This window comes from Sinocyclocheilus rhinocerous, unplaced genomic scaffold, assembly GCF_001515625.1.
Source record: "Sinocyclocheilus rhinocerous isolate Xijiao unplaced genomic scaffold, SAMN03320098_v1.1 scaffold1426, whole genome shotgun sequence".
Lineage (NCBI taxonomy): Eukaryota > Metazoa > Chordata > Actinopteri > Cypriniformes > Cyprinidae > Sinocyclocheilus > Sinocyclocheilus rhinocerous.
Genome location: NW_015630392.1, coordinates 848,971 through 872,305, shown reverse-complemented (window position 1 = coordinate 872,305; position 23,335 = coordinate 848,971). Strand labels below are relative to the sequence as shown.

The window sequence follows — 23,335 nt, the reverse complement described above, 5'->3', positions numbered from 1 at the left end:
AGGAACAGGGATGAGGAAGGACTGTGCCTTAAAAAACAATCCTTTTTGGCTCGTCCACCATTTCAAACAGATGCGCAAGTCCACTCTGCCCTACTCGCGCCATGTTCCCTGAGGACCCGAGAGAGAGAGAGATAGAAATGAGTTAGTTGCGGTGTAGGCTTTTTGTTTGTCATTATGAAACTTCTGTGTTGGTTGAGTCTCCGTTCTATATAAACGGCTTCACAAAGGTCAAAGTGGCCACTGAGCATATTTATAACCAAGAGAACAATTGAAAGGGAAGGGTTCAATATCCCACTGAGTTTCCTGTAAAAATGATCCAGGATTGTATTAAAATGATTTGAGGCTTGTTCTTTTTCCCACTGCCTCAGGAAGAGGTCAAGAAACTGGAGAAAATGATAAGCAAAGGAAATGACCACATGACTTTGATTACAGTATCTAATCATTACTCAGCACAATTAATTTATTTTGCAACGTGCAACATATAAACAACAGAATATATGCCTTTTTAGCTATACAAATATTACTCTTTATATAAATTTATTTATGTGATAGATAGATAGATAGATGCATGATGCAGAAACCGTGATGTATTTTTCATGAATCTTTCATGAATAACATTTATTTGATATAGAAATCTTTTGTAATTATAAATGTCTTTACTGTGACTTAATGCATCCTTTCATAATAAAAATACTAATTTCTTCAAAAAATGAAATGTAAATAAATTTGGAATATATGGATACATTATCATGGTTTAAATTATGCTGATTTTAAATGAAAAAAATCTAATGCATAAAAATGCATTACAGTACTTTTCATACATTGAAATTCATTACTGCATTATAGTAATGAGAAATGTAAATATAATGTAAATCAGACAAACACTGGTTTCAATGTTTTATGGGTACAAACTTTACAAACTGTATTTTCTATCCCCTTTGCCTAAACCTACCCCTCACACAAAACCTTCTGCTATTTTAGAACTTTATTCTGTATTATTTATAAGCTGTTTTCCTTAAGGGAACCAAGAAGAAATGTCCCCACAAGGTCAAATTTACTGGTATTTCTGTCCTTGTGGGGACATTTGTTCCCCATAATGTAGGGAATAGCAGGACCATGCACATCTTAATGGTCTTAAAAATGTTCCTCATATAAAACGTTTAAATATATCTAGTATAAATATATTTATAATATATCATTATGTATATGATTAAATATTAATATATTTAACTTTAAAATTTCATCAGATTCACCTTCAAACATATAGAAACTATATAGTGTGAGTTGAATAATCTTTCTTTATTCATATCCTTAAGCCATCCTTATTATCACAGCATTTAAAACATTATAGGCCAGAGCAAGAACCAGTTTTGGTAGGGGGTGGTTTGGGGCAGTCACAGCTTGTTTAGACCGGACCTACAATGGAAATGTCAGTAGCTCTAGCAGGTCATGTCAGACAGTTTCTTCATTGCGGTGTATGTACAGTACGTGTGCAGTGCTGGGGGTCATTTACTTTTAATCTGTACAGCTTTAATCTGTAGCTAAAAAAAAATGCTTCGATCGGACCCTTTTATCATATCATCATCCTATAAACCTGAGTTAAATTAAATCTTTTTAGAACTGTAACTTTTATGGATCTTTTTACTGTAATTTATTTAAAACTTTTTTTATAGATTAAACAAATGCCTGCAGACTATCAATGCAGAACAAGCCACTAATCAGTTCCATAGATAGCTGTGACTTGTACAGCACTCACACATTCCAAAGACTCCAAGAATTAAACTGAACACATGGCTCCCCAGAGGTGCTAGCAGCTTCGCACAGCGCAGATGTAAAAATGCCTTTCCGTGGACACCCCAGAGCCCCTTTTTACAGTATCTACTGAGGGGCCACGGACAGGCATAACCCAGCGATGTATTCCAGATCAGGAATTTGATGCATTTCTGTTTCACATCATTTCTCTGGAATGTTGCGTTAGCGCAGAAGGCCCCAAATTGGAGCTGATGGATTCAAGGAAGTTTGAAAAGAGGAATGATGGGATACAGGCGCTGCTGGGGAGCGGGGCACATCCGGAGCACCGCCTCGCGATAATGTTAATGACCCTCCATCTCGTTGCGTAAAGCATTAGTTCAGCCAGAACGCCGTGCATCTGGAGTGCACATTTACCCCTAGCCTGCTTCTTGCTCTCCGTCACTCACGTAGTATGTAGATATTTGCACAATCATTCGATTTTCCTTTTAATATATAAATAATTTTGAAGGTCATTGAAAAGATATTTCATCAGCTCAAGCTTTCCCAAGTGTTGAGTGGTGAGATGTGAAGTCTGTGACGGAACTAAAAATGATGATGGATTCATAAGTAATATGGGCGACGATATTGCAAATGATTCTGTTGTTGTGCTCATTTTTTAATGAATGCTGCACTTTTTTCTGGATGTACATCAGATAGATTTGGAGGAATGCAGAGAATCGCCCATTTACATCACTAATGACGTCTTTCGCCAGAGCCAATCAATCAGCCTAGGGGACGTAGTTGAAATAAATATTGCTTTTATCATCAAAAATCTGATTGCATGTGAGAACACACGCGAGGACCGGGTTACATTAATGAGCCAAAATATTTCAGCAGAAATTGACTGAATGGTTGTTGGACGGGCCTGGGGGTCGCTAGCCTGTCTCGGCAGTAAATACAGCTTTAAGTGGTATTGTCAGGTACACCATCAATTACATGCACAGCTGTACATGTTACAATAAGATATTAATGCAGTGCACCTTTTGCCCTCAGTGTTTGTGTGGTATAGCTATTGCTGTAGGCCTACATAAACTTCATGGACACAATAATTCATCTGATTGTCAGTCTAAACCAGAACAGGAAAAAAAGCATTCCTCTGCACCAGTTTCCTTCTATAAAACATCTAGACACAAACAAGTACTCAAATCAAATGGGGTAGACATTTAAGTTTTTGTTTTCAGAAACAATAATAATAATAATGTATATATATATATATAATTACATTAACATGAAATAATTTTCTGTAGAATTTAATTATCATAGTTAATATTAATTTCAACATTAACTAATACAGTTAAAATAAAAAGTTAAATCTGATAACACAAGATAATGCGGTGAGCATTATTAGTTATTTTTTAACTAACAAACGGTAACCAAGATTAATAAATGCAGTAGAAAAATATAATGCTCATTTTCATGTTAGCTAATGCATTAACTGTTAACAAATGAGACCTTGTTGTAAAGTGCTACCTGCATTAAATAATAATGATAATACATTATTTAATTGTTAAAATATATAACATGAAATATATAATTATTTAAATATAAAATATATCCTCTTAGTTAAGAGCAGCAGTAACCTCTGGTCCAAGTCAATTATACAATCACAATTCCAATCTCGTTTTAATCATTCCATGCTGTACGAGCAAGCATGCTACATAAGAAATTAAATTTCCTCCCTGTTATCTGAATACATGGCTCCCCATTGAGAAATTTAGCTGACGATATGTCTTCATTCCACCAAGTCAAAGTTAAATTTGTGCTTTGATTATTTAGACTATGAGCGATTTTCAGACACTTATACAGAAATAGTTTATGGAAACTGTGAGTGTATCAGGAATCCAATTATCATATCCATGGAGATTGATGGTGGCCTGAAAGGTGGCCAACCTTTTTAATAGCCTTGCGTCACGCTTGATCAGGAACACATTTATGCAAACGCCAGTTCAAAGACCACATTCTAGTCTTCTGCCCCTCACATTCACTATTTGCCTTTCGAGATCCATCAGTTTTCATTATTTGTCCCATGTAATGCCTCTTAATTATAGAATTTAGAGTACATTTTAAAACTGATATAACCGTGACATTCCAAAATAAAAGCGTAGACTCAAATTTAAAATTCTCCTACAAATAAAATTCTCCTCTCAAATTTAAATTCTCCTACAAATTTGTCCAATTATGAATACATAACATTTATAGATGCATCTAAACATTTCAATGAATAGCCATGTCCCCTTTAAACCTATTTTCAGTTTCCTTCACACCTAATATCCCAACTATTTCTACAAGCAGCAGTATAAAGACAGCGATCTATTGACCTCTAGTGGCTGTAAAACCACCACCACCTTCTATGTGCTCAACAAAAGTACTCTGCAACGTTTGGTTTTGGCTATCAAGACAGCAGGCTCTATAACTCTGAAAATAAATCATTTACAACTATTAAATAATGCCTTTATTGAATGATAAACAATACAGTCTCAGGCTTAAATTTGGACATTAGTTTGAGGCAAACACAACAGTTTGGTACGGTATTTGTACATAACTGAATAGTCCCCAAAACACAGATAAAATGTAGGTAAAACACAATTGTGTTAATAAATTGAGCATATAAATTAGTTAATACTGCAGTCGTGTCTCCTTGAATGAGATTGCGTGAACAACTGCTATACGTTCTTGCTATGTCAATTGTTCTAGCACAAGTATTAATTATAAATTATACCTAAATGTTTTATTAGTCCATTTTGCATGCTTTATTACTATTTCAAATGTAAAACTGACATTTTTGATACTTTAAAAAAATTAAATTAGAGATGAAAATGCAATGTATGCATAACTGCATTTTTTTTTAAATATTTACTTGGTCAGTTAGGTTTACTTCATTAGTTTTTTTACTTAAAAAAACAAAACAACTTTGAACCTTTTTTAAAAACTATGGGGAAGAAACATCTGCCATTACTTTGGTGGAAATGCACCAAAATTAACACATTCACAAGATGTAGAACATCATACAAAAAATGTATAAAATCATCAAAGCAAAGGACAAAATGACACTGGAATGTTACAGTATAGACTGGAATGGTGAGACAATTTTTCAGATGAGGCCAGGCTCAGCTTTACCTCGTGTAAAGTCAAGTGGCCTACAGTTTTAGTGTGGTCAGAGGCTAACCCCACAGAGGCAGTATATATTTACTTCACTAGTGATTGTATCTACAGTAACGTGTATTGACAGGACAGCAGATCTGCTGACTGAACACACTATTGGGGTGTAGCAGGCCTGTTTTTCTTTTCCTGCCAGTCTTTCTCTCTCAGATTCAGTTCTGTCTCTGTGAATGCTGCAGGTCCCCAGTTTGTGATTTTTTGAGGGTACTTGGGACCTGAAAAGACAAAATATACAAGATGAATAAGGTATGGATATTAATTAATTCAGCACACTTTTATCCAAACATACTCACAAATTAGAATAAAAAGAGCAAAAGAAATTAATCATTAATTCAGTCAACTGCATTTTAATGGTATTAGATGGTCAGTAAATAATAATTATTATTAATAAATAATCATTATTATTATTATACATTAATGATAACAATCTGTTAATAATAATATAATAATAATTTTTTTTAAATCATTTTTATTATACAAGATTAATAATAATCGTTTTTTTTATAAAACAAAAATGATGGACCATCGCAATATGATTTTTCAGATTTGGTGTGAATGGGTTTATAGAGATGCATTTTTTCATTTTATTATATTTTATGATGTATGATGTAAATAAGGCTGAACCTTAAAAAATGGCCATCATATGTAAAAAGATCAGATGCTGGTAAATAAATGTTAAATAAAAGTGCTTAAATTAAAAAAGAAAAATCTTTGCGTTCTTAATTAAAGTGTACAGAAAAGGAGGTCACCTGGCTGAATGAGCCGTATGAGCCCTTCATGATGAGCCACCTTGTCCTTCCAGCTCTTTGTGTTATTAGCAGCATCTGCTAGTTTTTTCATCACCTCCTGTTCAGTAAAAACATACAATCACAATCTCACCATCAGAAGTAGCAGCAATATATAGGACAGCTCACATTGCACTATTTAGCCACTAGATGGCAGTCTACACAGGAAAATTTTTCGGAGCAAAAAAGATCACAACTTACAATCACAAGCATAACTAGCCTCCAGCTATATTGTTCTAGCATCTTACCTCATATTGCTCCAGTGCACCCTGTCTGTCAGCCTCCAGCTGCTGCAGCTGCTGCATGGCAGACTGCAAAGCGCTCTCCTTCGCCAGCCGTTCTCGTTCCAGCTCCTGTTTCTCTGCCTGTGTCTCTGAAATGGTCTGCTGTTGATACAGGTGTACCTGCTCCAGCTCTGTGCGCTTGGATACCTCCTCCTCCAGCAGCCTGCAGCAGACACACACGCACATGCTCACATTTAAAAAACACTGTCAAATTATATTACATATTTTTTTACAAGCTTTTTAGACCTCTATTAGACAGGCAGTAGAGACAGACAGAAAAGTGGCAGGAGGAAATTGGAAATACTATATGTCGCAAGCCCTTGTGTTACGGTTGCGCCTCAAAAAAAGCTTAAATTATCAGTGTGTGGATGAGCTAGTACTGCCAGTGCTAGAGTTGTGCAAAATTCAACATTTCAACATTTATTTCTGATCGCAATTCTGAATTTAACTTCATTACTCCAATCTTCAGTGTTACATGATCCTTCATAAATCAATCTAATAGGCTGATTTTCTGCTCAAGAAACATTTCTTTTAATTCTATCTCATTGCCTACAGTTTTTTGGAATGAAAAATAAAACATTCACAACTCAATTCTGAATAATAGAATCCATATAAATGAGGGGAATTCACATACTGTTAATAGAGCTGATTGTGTGAGTTTGGGTAAAGTGATGAGCTGGCGATGGGTCAGCACAAGCACAGGAAGAGAGTTGGGTTTCATGGGGTGAGACAGGGAACAGGAACTGCAGACTTGAACAGACACCCTCATGTGTTTGTGACGCTACTCGAACTTCCCACCTTACAAGGAAATGGACAGCCTTTTTGTAGGTTGACCCATTCCTGGTGTCACATGACCTTACTCTTAAGGTTTTGCCGTGCCGCAACTGTGTGTATGTAGTTTAATCAAATGTTGCTTTGCCACTGCTGGCCAGATCAGACTACAGCTTAAACCTTATTCTAACATACACTACAATGAGGAACTGAACAAACAGGCTTGGAAGAGACAGACTGGGTCATTATCATTGTATTACAGACAGCATTAACTTGTTAACACATTCAGTTTAATAATTCACGCGCATTTAAAAGGCTGAATATTAGCATAAGAAAGATGGAATTTTTCAAAAGTTCTCAAAAAGGCAGTGATCAATAATACTGTTTATTGTTTGTGTGCGTGTATATGTATACATACTTTTTGATAACTCACCGCATTTTTGATAACATTTGAAAAATCCCATCTTTTTTATGCTAATATTCAGCCATATAAATGCACATGATTGATACAGTCTGGTTCAGTGTTTGCTATAAGCTGGTCCTGCAGAGTTCTCAGAAAGCCTCCACCTCCCCCAGTTCCACCTGTCTAGATCTGCTACAGGATTTATGTATGCCTATTCATTCATATCTTACATGCTCACAGCAGCGTGTCTGTGTATCTATTGGCAGCAGCAGCATGCGTAGCAGATCTAGTGCGCCAACACCAAATCCATTAACATTATCATATCCATTAATATGCGAAAACTATTCAGAGAGTTGTCATGATTGAAATATATTTACCTAGCCTGTAGTTTTCTGACAGTTTCCTCATCTTGTCTGGCCTCTCTTTCCTCCTCCAGTGCTTCTTCTAAGCGGTGGTACATGCTCTCCAGCTCACGTACGCGCTGCAGGTACTGCTCTAACTCACTGGACTTTTGAGCCACCTGTTCCTCCATTTGCTGCCGCACCTAAAACACATATAAAACAAAAAAAATTGACTTTCTTTAGTCTGCAGAACAGAAGAAGATATTTCAAAGAATGTTTCAACTGTCAAAAGAATATTGGACCTACATAAGAATGATTCATGATGACAAATTTCATTTTTAGGTAACTGTCCCTTTAAAAAAAAAAAGTATCAGTGTAGACTGGTTTTATGTGTGACTGTGTGCAAATTTTGTGTTTCCAGTTATAACTGTAGAAAGCAGAACTTATGCTGCAGCGTACTTCCTGTAATATTCCAAATATGGATCTGTGGAACTGAAGTTATCCAGAAACTTAATGGTCAGGATCTCTAGGTACATGATAATCAAAGGGCATAGAAGAGTCAGTGCTAAAAGCATGTTAACAATATGCTAGCCAAACAGTCGCCAACCAAGTTTAAATAGCAAACAACTACTGTACCATTTTCTCTTTCTCCATTTCCACCCGGTAAAGATCCTGCAGCTCGCTCTGGGTCTGCAGACGTCTGTGTTCTTCTTCTGCTGCATTGGCTGCAGCCTCCTCCAGTTTCTGTGCAACACAAAGACTTTCTTCATTTGTGAAGAAATCAGACACACGTTTTTTTTTTTAAGAGTTGGCTATAAATGGAGGAATCAAGCAAATTTTCCCCATTGGATCATAATACCACTACCCAGAATGCAAGTGTTGGGCAGTGGGCAGTACCATCTGGATTAAGGCCAATGAAACTTCATATGCAAACTTCAGCACAGCAGGGGTCTTTCAGCAAACCAAAAAGAAATAAACCATAGAACAACTAACCATTACACATCCATTACACCCGTAACCTTTTACACAGTGCGCAAAAAAAAAACCCCGCACTGTCTATACATCATACTTTTTTTTCTTTTAATACAACTGGTTTTAATTAGAAACAGCACATTGTTAAATAAAACACGAATGATCAACAACAATATCCTCCGTTAACACAGCTGACCACAGTCTTCACTCAATCACTTTCTGTATGGTTGTGGTCAGATGGCAGGTCAGCATGAGATCCCAGGTGGCCGTGCTGAGTGACAGGGCAGGTATTGTTTTAGTAGGGTGACCATACGTGCCATTTTCCCAGGACGCGTCCTGGCCAGCTGGCCAGGACGCATCCTGGGAAAATGGCACGTATGGTCACCCTAGTTTTAGTATGAACTCCTCAGGGTTTGGGACGGCCCTCTCTAGCTCTCTCCCCAGGCACCTATTGTCCTGCTATGTATTAGAGGACAGGGGCAGAGGCACTGAAACATCAATGCTGGACTGTTCTCCATTCAGACAACTGTTCAGACACAATTAGATCAGACAATGAGAACTTGTCATCACCGTAAATCAAATGATTGTTCCCAGTTAACACTATATGTACTGTGTCAGACTGTTTTTCTATCAACGAATATTGTGTTGTGTGTAATTTACTGTAATCAGCTGTCAGCTGTTTGACTTTGCAGTAAGCTTCTTTTTAAATGCTTATGGCATACTCCTTGAAACAGTAAAAGATTAAAATCTTGTCTTATATTTTTATGCCAATAAATTATGCTTTTAAACAGTTTCAGGACATTTATTTGCTGCTTTTCCTGAACTATTTAGTCCAATTCATCAAAAATCTGCATTTCATTTTGTACAAAAATTCACACACATTTGAATGTATTTTAATGTTTTATTTTTTTATATATATATTTTTTAAATATAAAATAATGAAAAACAAATTCAATCAAGCATATTTAAGTTTTATTTAAATGTTTTTAACTTGTTTATTATGGTTGTTGCATAATGCTTAAAAAAGATATCTAGTCGAAGAATCAAGTCTTAGTTATTGGTTTATATTTGTATTATTGTATTATATTATATTTATATTTATATATGTCAAAATGTAATGTAGTAATAAATGCAGGCATATTAATAAATATATAAAACACTGTTTAAATGTGTTTTTGTTTTGTCTGAGTTTATAGACCTAGTGAAACAATAATTAATAAGTAAAACAATAATTAATACTTGATTGTTCGACTAGATGTTTAAACATTTTTTTGGTATTTATATAATGTTTTAAAATTTATATTTTTTTATATATATATAAAATGATGAAAAACGTATTCAGTAAAGTATATTTTTTTATTTTTGTTATTGTTGCATATAGTTAGTCAAAGAATCCAGTCTTAATTATTGGCTTATATTTTTATGCCAAACATGTAATTTAGTATAGTGTAGAGTCTATGAACGAAAAAAATTTGACAGACATATCCCTTTCCTGCACACTACTCAACATTTGAGTGCTGACCATTAAAATCTCACAAGTGTTTGTAGGTTAACCAAAGTGCTCAATATGTCACATGGTCATGCTTATCTTACTGATTTAAATCCACTTGCTGATGACAAAACTCATTGGGGATAAGTCTGACTAAACTCCGATTTAACAATATTAAAACACTCAACCAGAAAAGATAATCAGGATAACGAGAAATTAGATGAAAGAAGGTTAAGAAGGGTTAAATGCAAAACCACAATTCCTCCAAACACCCAACCCCCAACTCTCACACATACATGCTCAATCCACATCTCTATATTGGGTGTGAAACCATACACTTAAGCTAATCTAATTTCAGCTTTCAGTACAGGCCGTTTAAGATGAAATGACTTCTGCTGAAAGGTTTCTGTAGAGGACCTGAATAGGGAAGGTGGTACTGGAAATCAAAGATGAGAGTTTCAGTGAAATCAGAATTCATGAATAGCAGAGAGAGATTACAAAGAGCCACCACGGGTTCCTGGGTAAACACTGTTTTATGAATGGTCAGTGTGGCAACAGACACAGTTTCTGTTTCACTCATTAAACTGCAGTGCAGGGGGCATGTTTGTAGTGTTGTTCCAAATACCGACAGCACTTTATCTTTTCTTTTTAAATGCAAAAAGCTGTGTTGTCATTTCCACATGCATGACTAAATATCAGTCTTTCTACAAGTCCAATAATTGTACAAGTGTACATGGACACATCTTGTATGGATTGTTTGTTTGTTTTTTTAATCACTGAGTAACAGCCATATTCTGTATAATAAAATGTAGAAGGAACAATGTGACAAACCATGCAATTTCCAGTAAAAGGCCTGAGAGAGACATTTGTTTGTGTGAGTTGCTAGAAACATAAGAGAGATTGGAAGCTCAGCAGCTGCTGTTGTAGAACACTACAGACCTTCCTCAAGGCCTCCAGCTCTCTCTGTTTGTTCTCATTGGCCGTCTGCAGCTCTCTCATCCTCAGCTCCAGTTCTTCCTGCTCAGCTTGTTGTTTCTGTCGTAACTCTCGCCGCTTTTGCCGTGCCTCAAGGTGTGGAGCTGGACGTCCCACCTTCAGGAGTGTGATACAAGTCTGAATAGCTAAGTGGGCATAAAGGACAGAAGTTATATACTTCAATATGAACATAACACAATATATACAGTATATATACAGTACTAAACACTGGGTAAAAAAAATTCTAATTCAAATAGAAAAGTTATTTTAAATAATAATAATACTACATAATTTGCATGAGAGACTTCTTTCAAAAACATTAAAAATTATCTCACCAGTCTTAAATTTGGCCAAATGTTCCTTAGAAATATTTTCCAAATTTTTTTAACTACAGTCAAAATTAATATAGAAATGATGTAGTGACTTAAAATGTGTTATATTTATTTTGCTTCTTGGAAGTCGCCACCCTGAAATACTGAATGTGTGCTGGAGTCTTGTTAGCTGTTTTCCCTTCATTATCTAGCCCAATCAATTCATCAACAATTTTTTTAAATCATATTTTATTTTGTAAAGAAATTCATAAGCTGGCATAATTTTTAATCATTTTGAGCAATTTAAACATTAATATTTAAATCAAATTAAAAAAAAAATTTTATGAGTAAATGTAAACTCAGTGTGACTGAACTTTTGACTGGTAGACTCTATTTTATTTCTGTCAAAGCCACAATAGAATGAATCATCAGAATGAGTCAAATCTGACCTTGAATCCACTCTTGTTTTTTCTTCTTATCAGAGGCGCTTATTTCAAAGCTTTTGTCAGAGCATTTGACGTAGAAAAGGCACTTTTTCCCCTCTTTATCAGGTAAGGACTGCAGAGGAATGCGTGAGGTCATCACAATAAGAGGAAAAGGAAATGTGTCCATGAGAATGATGTCACCATAAAAATTAGACACATTTAGCATTACTTACAGTAAAAGGCAAGCTAAAATATTATTTAGAATAAATCATCACTCATCTCTGATGAGCCCTTACCTCAACACAACAGTTTCCATCTAGTAGTATGTCTCCTTTCTTTTCTGTGAGATCTTCACTAACATAGTATGAAATTAAGTTGGGCTTCAACAGGAACCACCGTTCGGTCCAGTTCTTCCTTTTGTGGCCCTTTTTCATCATGTAGCCCTGAAACAGGTCAAAGGAACAGGTCACATTGCAGTTCAGTTGACAGTTTCCTGCTGGTGGAAACAACGATGAGTCCTGCTCCTCAAATTATCTCTGAGTCGTTCTGTATCACTGCGACAAGTGCTAAAAGTCTGGATCCTGCATGCTGACTCACATATTCTTTTTTTCCTAAGGCCTCGTTAATGCTAAATGCACATTTCACGCCATGTAAATATTGCATCCTGTTTAAGCATCGGTTTCATATGACTTAGTTAATCTGTATCTGATCCTGACTGTGGCTGCACAGCTGGCCTTGACACCAATCCTTCTTTCTCATTCATAGTCAAAGCAGAAAACAACACTGATGCCAGTGTGCTTTATTCACACTGCCCTTAGATCTCCAAAACATACAGACTTCAAAACACAGGCAGCTGATATCATGGCTGAAGTCAGTCTACTAAAGGTCATTATTATCCAGGTATGACCTACTTTCTTAAGCATGAGGAAATGGAATTGTAACAGGTTTGACAACAGCCGGGCCGGTAAAATGAAACATAGTGATTATATCAATCCAGATTTGCCCCGTTCATTAAAGGGGTCATATGATGTTGCTAAAAGTGAGCGGTGACCGGCTTGAGTGAGCGGCGGCCGGCGGGCTTGAGAACAGAGTGGCCGGTGGATTCGACGAAGGAGTGGCCGGCGGGCTTGCGGCAACCACATGTGACGACCCCGGGCTGGACTCCGCTTCATCCATGGTGAAAGCCGATCCGGCGATCCACAGCGCGAAGTTGATGTATTTCCTCAGCGACCAGCACGGATCAGCTCCAGGCATGACGAAGCGGATATCGTCCTCTTTTGGAAGGCCAAACAAAGTAGTTTCGCTTTCACAATGAAACACACAGCACCTTCACGACATGGCGGCGGCAGCAACAATACTATAGCGAGAATAAAAGTTACGCCTTCCTTCTTTGCGTGAACATTTGGGCGGCGTTATGCAAATCTTCCCATATCGTGACGTAGATATGGGGGGGCGTGTTAGAACGAGCCGTTTTAGGTAGGCGTGGTTGACTCTTAACTTTTATAAAGAATATCTCTTTGGATTTGAGACTTTAGTCTTTGCAACTTTACAGATGTTCTTTATGCACCAAGAGCTTGTAACACTCCAAAGAGAAAGGAAAAATTGAAATTGCATCATATGCCCCCTTTAAAAAAAAGAATGTGCTGAAAAACGAATGCACAATTCTGCTCATATATTCACATACTTATTGTTCACCGTTGATCACATTTAATAAAAAAATCAACTTTCAAATCAAAAGTTTGGGGTCAGTACCTATTTTTTTTAACAAAAGAAATACTTTTACTCAGGAAATTGATCAAAAGTAACCTTAAATACATTTAAAATGTGTAATGTTACATTTATAATGATTTCTACTTAAAATAAATGCTGTTCTTTTGAACTTTCTATTCATAAAAAGAATCCTAGAAAAAAAATCTATTGGTTTCCACAAAAATATTAAGCATCACAACTATTTCCAACATTGATAATAATAAGAAATGTTTCTTGAGCAGCAAATCAACATATTAAAATTATTTCTAAAGGATCATGTGACACTGAAGTCTAGAATAACGACTGCTGAAAAATACAGCTTTATCATCACAGAAATAAATCACCATTTAAAATATATTAAATTGTATTTCACTATATAAAGTGTTTTTTTACAATCAAACAGATTTTGCAAAGGGTATGTGAACTAATGAACAACTGTCTATAATAAAATAATAAAACCTGTATGCAGGATTCAAAATTAACACTTGCCAAGCACCAAATGAGAGGAAAAATTAGGTCATTAGGAAAGGCAACAACAACATGTGGAATATTCTTTTATGCCATCAAAATGACCATATGAGGAAAAAAAGCATTTGTGACAAGTGCTGTTTGTTGGGAGATTAACGTGCTGAGAGAGTCACAACATTTTTTGTCAAAAATATGCTGGAAAAAAACAGCTTCGCAATTCCATTTTTATAGGCACAAACAGTTTGATGGCTGATTAAAAAGTATTTATGGCCAGTAGATTTTCTCAATTTGAACGCCACTGGGAGGCATGGCAAAAAGTACATTTTGGACCCTGTTTGTATGTGTTTACTTTATACAGTTTCAGTTATACAGTTTCTATTATAGTGGAGCCGTACTCCTCTTACCTGTTTGAGCATATCCAGTATAAGTTCCTGGAACACTTCATTGATGCCCATGGAGAGGGTCTGGCGGTCCATGCCCTTACTGAAGTGACCCATACCCACCAACTCAATCAGCTCCCACACATTCAGACACTGGTGCTTGCTGCTCAGCTGGATCTTGTATTCTTCAAACTTTTCCTCAATCCAGCTGCCACCCATGGCTTCTGTTAGCTTACGAAGGAAGTACTCTATCTAAGGGTGAGAGCATAATTTTAAATATGTGAAAATGGCATGCATTTTCATGGCCCTAAAACAAATGCACATGTTTGTTGTTAGATGCTAGTTGTTCTTGTGCAACAACACATTCAGTAAAAAAAAAAAAAACATGTAATGACTGTTCTGATTTCACTAGGAATAACTATAATAATCCTGATATTGTTCTCTCTTTATTAAGTAAAAATATATTACCCTGACATAATAACAGCAAGCTGACAACTTCCTTTTTAAAAGATTGATCACAATCATAACCAGAAGTTTATAAAACAGAAGTACCAAAGAATAAAAATCCTATTTACATAAAAAATATCATGGGAGATTAGAAATGGGAACTACACTATTAATGTACATGTACATTTGCATCACTTTACAAATGTTTCTACCAAGCCGTTAGGTTCCTTTTTGTAAAATTTTGTTGCAGAATTTAGCAAAAAATATAGTTATCCATCTCACCTCCTCTGAGACCATGACCAATGGATATTTATCCTCAGAGAGGAAGTTGAAAATGCACCAGATCTTAAATGCATCATCATCTGAGATAAGCAGGTGATTTCTGTTGAGGTTTTTTCTAGCACACAGAGTCCAGCACATCCTGTTAAAATCCATTCGGTCAAAGTTGTCCTGGACCTGCAGAAAATAAATGTCCTCATGAGACTTTATCGAACTGAGAAATGCAAAAACAATGGGTAGATGCCAAAAACAACAATAGAAAAACAATTAAAATGTTAGAAAGATTCAACTCTAATTAGATTTGATGTACAGATCAGAATGAACAAAATGTCCTGATTCTGGTTTACAAGTGCAAAGAAGGCCTGAAACCTATTCAAGGCACACACAACACTGCAAATAAGACATGTTTTTTTTCCCCCAGTACTTAACTAGAGTTCCCATGGATACTTTTGGAGCGTTCTGGGCACAGCTTTGCATCCAGTGCCCATCTGACTAGTGCTGAACATTCTGTTGGGAAAACTGCTAAACATTTTAGCAAAGCAAGCTTAATGTCCTGACAAACCCAAACTTAATTATGTCTTCAAATGGCAAAATTCAAATTATAAAGTACTAAACTTGGACACAATAAGTCTGACAAAAGCTAACGGAAGCTAGTCTACTCTAGCACATATAACAGTTATTATTTAATATTAATCAAAATGCCTCTAAATATTATTGACAAAGAACAAGAGAAGATTAAAAAATAATAATTGTAATCATTTTAATTTTAACAGCTGTTGTTTGAAAATGTTGCATGTTTGGTTTTCAGATATTTTGTGTAATTTATCCTTTCAGCTCCAATGGAAAAAAAAATCACATTTCAATCAATTCAACAGAATTCCACATATTTTATACAGAAATAAGCACGGAAAATGTGCAGATTTCATCTGGGGTGGCAAATGACAACTTAAGCCTACAGCTGGCTTAAATTGAAATCTAATTAATTCACTGCTATGAACTCATACATTAAAACCAAACCACAAGAAGAAGCTGAACTGCTCAAATGACCTATTGTAGCTATTTATAACACTATTTATAGTCCTCCTGGAGTAATGTGAGCAACAAAAGAGACCAGACAACTCCCCATGAATCACTGTCACTGTAATCCACCAACTCGGTTGCAGTGGTGTAAGTATGTTTATTTTGAAATGGCAGCTCCTCTTTACAAGTATATGTGCCAGACTTCATCCCTCGCTCACACCTCCCATCGCGCCCCGGCTTTCTCTGGGAGACTCACAATAGGGGCCTTGTGGAGACCTGAGTGGCCAGTGGAGCCTCTGTTCTTCTCCAGATGAAGCTGTTCATTTGTATTCAGTGGAGCTCGGGCTCTATCACATTCATTAATAGACTTTATCACGCCTGTGAATAACTGCTTTATAGTTTCTCTGACTGTGAGGGGTCGTGAGGGTGAGAAAGTCTTAAGTTTTACAGTAGGAAGTGTTTGGGATGAGCAAGACTGCATGGATTCTGACAGCTAGTCAATGCAATCAGTTTTTTGAGTGAGTATTTGTAGCTATCAAGGACCTACATGTATAATCGAATGACTCGCATTGAATATTGTGAGCTAGAAGTCACATAACACAGTCAACTATTTAATATAGTTATCCGTACACTATCCTATACTTTACACAGTTACTTTGAAAATAAATAAATGGACTTAAAATACTGATTTGAGTTAAATCTTAAGTATTTTATTTTGCAAGGAGAAAGATGCTGCTGAGTGATACATTAAAGGAGTGGTTGATTATGATTTCACTGTTTTAACTTTAGTTAGTGTGTAATGTTGCTGTTAGAGCATAAACAACGTCTGCAAAGTTACAATGCCCAAAGTTCTATGCAAACGTAGATATTTTCTTTTAAAGAAATGGCTATTTAAGGACTACAAAAAAAGGCTGGTAGGGACTACAACGAGCTTCTTCATGGGTTTGTGACTTCACAAACCCCGATGTTTACATAAACCCTGCCACCGGGAACATGCAACTACCCGTAATGGTAAGGGGGCGTGACGTTTCCGGACAACGTGCACTAGCGATGACAGCTAGTCAATGCAATCAGTTTTTTGAGTGAGTATTTGTAGCTATCAAGGACCTACATGTATAATCGAATGACTCGCATTGAATATTGTGAGCTAGAAGTCACATAACACAGTCAACTATTTAATATAGTTATCCGTACACTATCCTATACTTTACACAGTTACTTTGAAAATAAATAAATGGACTTAAAATACTGATTTGAGTTAAATCTTAAGTATTTTATTTTGCAAGGAGAAAGATGCTGCTGAGTGATACATTAAAGGAGTGGTTGATTATGATTTCACTGTTTTAACTTTAGTTAGTGTGTAATGTTGCTGTTAGAGCATAAACAACGTCTGCAAAGTTACAATGCCCAAAGTTCTATGCAAACGTAGATATTTTCTTTTAAAGAAATGGCTATTTAAGGACTACAAAAAAAGGCTGGTAGGGACTACAACGAGCTTCTTCATGGGTTTGTGACTTCACAAACCCCGATGTTTACATAAACCCTGCCACCGGGAACATGCAACTACCCGTAATGGTAAGGGGGCGTGACGTTTCCGGACAACGTGCACTAGCGAATCACAACACACTGGGCCAGCTAACCAATCTGAGCCCGATTGTGTGTTTCTGAGGGAGGGGCTTCATAGAACCAGAAACTCAATAGACCGTTTTGATGAGAACAGAAACAGCAGTGTAGAATAAAGGTAAAATATGTGAAAATAATGTTTAATTAAGCATGAACACATTACACTGCACCTCATAAACACAATCAAGCCTTAGAAAAAAGCTGATCAGCCACCCCTTTAAACTAGCACATGTAGGAAGTTAATTGCCTGGGACAACAGTCAATTATATACTTTAGTGATCATTATTCAAACATAACCGTATATACAGGTGCATCTCAATAAATTAGAATGTCGTGGAAAACGGCAACAGTCCAGTTCTTCTTCTCCTTAGTCCAGGTAAGACGCCTCTGACGTTGTCTGTGGTTCAGGGGTGGCTTAACAAGAGGAATACGACAACTGTAGTCAAATTCCTTGACACGTCTGTGTGTGGTGGCTCTTGATGCCTTGACCCCAGCCTCAGTCCATTCCTTGTGAAGTTCACTCCAATTCTTGAATCGATTTTGCTTGACAATCCTCATAAGGCTGCGGTTCTCTCGGTTGGTTGTGCATCTTTTTCTTCCACACTTTTTCAACTTTCTGTTAACATGCTTGGATACGGCACTCTGTGAACAGCCAGCTTCTTTGGCAATTAATGTTTGTGGCTTACCCTCCTTGTGAAGGGTGTCAATGATTGTTTTCTGGACAACTGTCAGATCAGCAGTCTCTTCCCCATGATTGTGTAGCCTAGTGTAAACTGAGAGACCATTTTGAAGGCTCAGGAAACCTTTGCAGGTGTTTTGAGTTGATTAGCTGATTGGCATGTCACCATATTCTAATTTGTTGAGATAGTGAATTGGTGGGTTTTTGTTAAATGTGAGCCAAAATCATCACAATTAAAAGAACCAAAGACTTAAACTACTTCAGTCTGTGTGCATTGAATTTATTTAATACATGAGTTTCACAATTTGAGTTGAATTACTGAAATGAACTTTTCCACGACATTCTAATTTGTTGAGATGCACCTGTACATAACTGTAGAATGCTGCGACTGACCAGTAAGAATTAAATATTAAATTATGTACACTGTTCAAACATTTGTGGTCGTTAAGATTTTTTAATGTCTTTGAAAGAAGTCTCTTATGCTAACAAATGCTGCATTTATTTAATCAGAAAATACAGTAATAATTTTATATTGTGAAATATTCATTTTAAAATGTAATTTATTCCTGTGATGGCACAGCCGAATTTTCAGAAGCCATTATTCCAGTCTTCAGTGTCACATGATTTTTTTTCAATATTCTGTTCAAAAGAACTGCATTTATTTAAAATGGAAATTATCCGTAACAATTTTATTGTCACTTTTTCAAATAATTTGAATAAAAGTATTAATTTTATGAATTAATATTAATTAAAAATCTTACTGACCCCAAACTTTTAAAAAGGTGGTGTATGTTTCCTTTAACCATCACCTAACCATCGTCTCAAGTAAAACATAGCTGAGAAACAAACTCATTTTGATCTCTGATCATACCGTGGTCACAGCATGTTATACTAGAGCATAACCACACTACGTTTTAGAAATAGTGGGCCACAAAGCACTAGCTGTTTTGATAGCGTCACTCTATTTTGGGCTTGTGCTAGTGAACGGGTCTGCATCTTTTGTTCCTCAATTGACATCAGAGCACTTTACAGACAATGCATTCCTGGAATCAAGTTAGCTGAAAGGGTGAGAAAGATGTGGGGCATAATATACCCCAAAAAAAATCACAATCATACATCGTTGTAAAATGAGAAGTAATATGTGTGACTAAGCTGTTAGTGTACCATTTCAGACAGAAGTCAATGACTATGGGTGTGTAAATGTATAAGTGTAAAACCAAGTAAAGCACTGTAGCTTGTTTTCTCCCTCTGACCACAAGTTAATTTGCTTGGCTGAGAGTCAAAATGGAAGGCAAAAAAAGGGGAAAGGCGGGTCTCTTTGCAGCAGGGTGGAGTGTGTGTTTGGTCACTCATACAACCATACAATTAAAAGCAAAAGTGTGACTAGAGAAAGCTTACAATACGTGGCTAGTGATGTAAATCCCCAAAGTGTGCTAAACATGAGCCCTCAGACAAACATAAAATAGGCAAAAGGTATATTTTGCCTTTCCATTGTAGGAATTTTAAGCACTAAAATTCAACATTGCCTATAATAGCTTTCAGCAACTAATGATTTTTTCCTAAAAATCTTAATGCTTTAATGCAGAACTTAATGCTTTGTGGTGCATTGTGAAATCTCTTCCCTCCGTCTGTTTCCTTTTTGCACAAGAAAATGAGAAATTACAAAGCAATTCTTCCATGTTACTTTCAACATCATTTCTCTCGCAAAAAGAAACAAATGCTCATGACTGGAGGCCTTTCATTATGTTATCTAACATTTACTTTAAATAGATCTACAGTAAATGCACCAGTTGCTTTAGTCAAATTGGGGTTAGTGTACCATGAGGATGACAAACTTTCACATTAGAAAATGAACATCCATAAAATAATTACAGCATTTATGATAAAATGTAAAGCTTAGCATGTAAAACCACATGCTGTTTAGAAGAGTGGTCCTCAAAAACATATTTCACTCTATCAATACAGTCTGCATACATTTTATCCAGACTAAGATTAAGATCCAAAAAAGCTGGAAATCCAAATATTTTGTCCCAAGTCAAACTGCCAACAGAAGAGCCTTATTTGGACAATGACAAATGTGCTCACCTTGTCCAGAATGAACCTGTTCAGGTAAGGCATGTATCCCTGATTGGAAACAGGACCTTCATCATCATCTCTAAAGTGTTCCTCTAGAGCAACAGGATCATGAGGGATCTTCATCACTGTACACAGGTTATGGGAAAGCACCTGAAAGACACCACTGAGTGTAACACCAAAACATATCCAATAATAACAATAATCATCATCTAAATCAGTGCTTAAACACTTATGAAGTAGTGATTTTTAGTAGAATATCATTGTAGCACTCAATCACTTTGTGTATCCACTATATATTTGGAAGAACCTGCATCCAGATATTACATCATACAACTATCCTTTATATATTCTTACCATTAGTATTGATATAATTAGCTTAATTTCCGAAACAAAACTCTTCCATTTCATCTGAATGTATTTAAATATGGATACACACATTTTAAACAAATTCAACGGTTTGGGAAGGATTAGAAAATAACTAAAGGTTTGTCATTATTCGGGTTGCAGTTATATATTATCTAATACCGCATCCGTAACACACTACAATCAGATACCAGAAGCAGAATTCTCTGTCCCACGAGTACTTTATAACGTTTTTAAGTTTCGAAACAAACTAGAGTTTGCAATTCTAAAGAAAAAAAGTAACTTGAAACAATTTTACATTTACAGTCAGTGCAGCTAGTATGATTCACACATCCTTAAACTCTAAGAATTTCCTGCACTGAGGCATTGTAACAGCGCTTACACTCCAGTGCCCAATCTTAAAAGAACAACAAAGTTGATTCAGTGGCAAAAACAAACCTTCAGCTGTGACTTAGACACTTTCCCACTTTTATCCACATCCAGGGCTGTGAATGCATGCCATATTGCCTTGAGGAGCTCGTCCCTTAGTCCCATTTTCAGAGGTAGTGCCTCCGGATTACTGACTGGCGTCGCGCTTGATGTGAACTGTTTTCTCGAAGTTTTACAAAAGAGCGGTCACATGACCTTAAAACCAGAACTGAACTGAACTCGCGGTTCGAGCACCACTCAGCGATGAGCGCGTGCTGCTGAAGGATTTGGCAGGAATTTATGACATTAAGCATTTACCAGGCTGAGAATTATAAACCTCCCACAAACTAGAATATCTTTTTACATAATATTTGTGTTTTCAATTGTGTTTACAAAGGTTTCAGTAACCCGCAAAGGTAGATGACATGTCAAATAGTTTTGAAATGGTGTTGTATGCATTTGTCATTTTTATTTAATTTCTTTTATTTTCTTAAAAGCTTTTAGCTTTTCGTTTTAATTACTTTTTCTTATTTGTGTATGTTTGAATTGTTTTTAGCTTTATTTTTTTGTTTTCATTTAAATGTTTTAGTTTTGAAATGTTGTTGTATGCATTTGTCATTTTTATTTAATTTCTTTTATTTTCTTAAAAGCTTTTAGCTTTTAGTTTTAATTACTTTTTCTTATTTGTAAGTCGCTTTGGATAAAAGCGTCTGCTAAATGACTAAAAGTAAAAGTAAAGTAAAAAAGTAAAATGAATCTCTAACGAATGGAAGTTGTGTTTGCCAGAGGGTAACCACAGAAACAGCAAGTTGTTTGAGCGCTTTAAAGGGATCATGAACTGCCTTTTTTATTATTTTGTACTGTTCTCTGAGGTCCACTTATAATGGTATCAAGATTTTTACATCAAAAAACTATTTAGAATATACTATTTTTTTGTCCTGTTTTGACCCCCCTCATCTGAACGCTCTGTTTAAATAGGCATGGCAGATTGTAGACTCGGAAACGCCTACTGGTATGATTCATCCACTCTTTCCTAATGTTGGGATCAGAAGGAAGGCAATGCAAAGACTGTTTTTCCACAGCTTGTTGTCTTCGGAGCATCTTTATCGTTTGGTTTCTGCATAGACCTGTGTTTGCATCTCTTGTTATTTACACTATTTACGCGAATCGGTGGGCGGGGCTAAACAGGCAGCGATGTAGAAGCAAGCCTGCGGTGCTTAGCCACACTATTACGTCATAAAGTGGCACATTCCACAACCTGTCGTTTTAGCAGATTGGCTTCAATATAAGCTGTTTTTAGACCAACGAGAAAGTTGAGTTCTGAAACTTATAGTTAATTGTACTATAAAAATATCCTGTGTCAAAAGATCAAGGGAATTTTGATTTCTCAGTTCATTACCCCTTTTATGTCAGAATGTGACTGTGCATCCACAAAGAGTTATGCATTTTCACCTTTCTGTAGATTTGAATCACAAATACAGTTTTAATGCAAGTTAACGGAGTTTGAGGCGACAGGCTGTGCGAAACAAACATCAATCGACTGGACCTCAAACTACTCAAAAGAAGAAGAAAAATAAATTCCCCCTCACTCAAAAGTAATTGCAAATTGGCATACTATTAAAGTTTATATAAATCAAACTAGGCATGTTTAGGTGAAAACAGTTTATTAAAATGAACGTATTTACAGACAAAATGAAGTTTTTTAGGATTAACAAGACCAAATAAATCTAAACAGTACCCCATCAATTTAGTTGAAGTAACACAAAAGTCAGAATTATACATTATTAACTAAGGACATCAGATGAACTGGACAAAGATTGTTTTAATGCTACAAACAGGGTTGGAGATTTAGAGAGCATGTGTACATTTAAATCATCATTTGCTTCCAGTTTTAAGCATGGTTTGTCACATGGTTAAATTCAAGATTTGACAAGATTGGACAAAGCAAAAAAAAATGGGAGAATTTAAAATCTGCAAAATAAAGGTTACTGGAGCACAAACACTATTATGATGATGAGATTATGAAATATTGCTTGTTTGGATGGATAAAATGATTTAAAAGTAAAGAAAAAAAATCTTCCAACCCTAACTGGATACAGACGAACATGAATAGCAGCAGGTTTTCTGTGGCAAGCTC

At 36.0% G+C, this 23,335-nt stretch overlaps 1 protein-coding gene across 1 annotated transcript; it reads right to left on the bottom strand.

The window, feature by feature from the left end:
• Positions 1–2,423: 2,423 nt before the first annotated feature.
• Positions 2,424–21,455, bottom strand: LOC107740330 (switch-associated protein 70-like). Its single transcript, XM_016552742.1, has 13 exons — positions 21,229–21,455; positions 20,437–20,577; positions 15,033–15,206; positions 14,328–14,555; positions 12,003–12,149; positions 11,731–11,839; positions 10,935–11,116; positions 8,171–8,278; positions 7,571–7,737; positions 5,984–6,182; positions 5,700–5,796; positions 4,229–5,165; positions 2,424–2,429 (listed from the first exon to the last, which is right to left on the bottom strand). Exons 1-12 carry the CDS (start codon positions 21,322–21,324, stop codon positions 5,047–5,049), a joined length of 1,767 nt encoding a protein of 588 aa, XP_016408228.1. The 5' UTR covers positions 21,325–21,455; the 3' UTR covers positions 2,424–2,429; positions 4,229–5,046.
• Positions 21,456–23,335: the final 1,880 nt, after the last annotated feature.

Excerpts from the sequence above, each read along its gene's own strand:
- LOC107740330 (XM_016552742.1), bottom strand. The coding sequence starts at position 21,324 with ATGGGACTAAGGGACGAGCTCCTCAAGGCAATATGGCATGCATTCACA. Across the intron at positions 15,207-20,436 it reads ACAGGTTCATTCTGGACAAG|GTCCAGGACAACTTTGACCG; the intron begins GTGAGCACATTT and ends TATTTTCTGCAG. Across the intron at positions 5,797-5,983 it reads GTGCACTGGAGCAATATGAG|GAGGTGATGAAAAAACTAGC; the intron begins GTAAGATGCTAG and ends TTTACTGAACAG.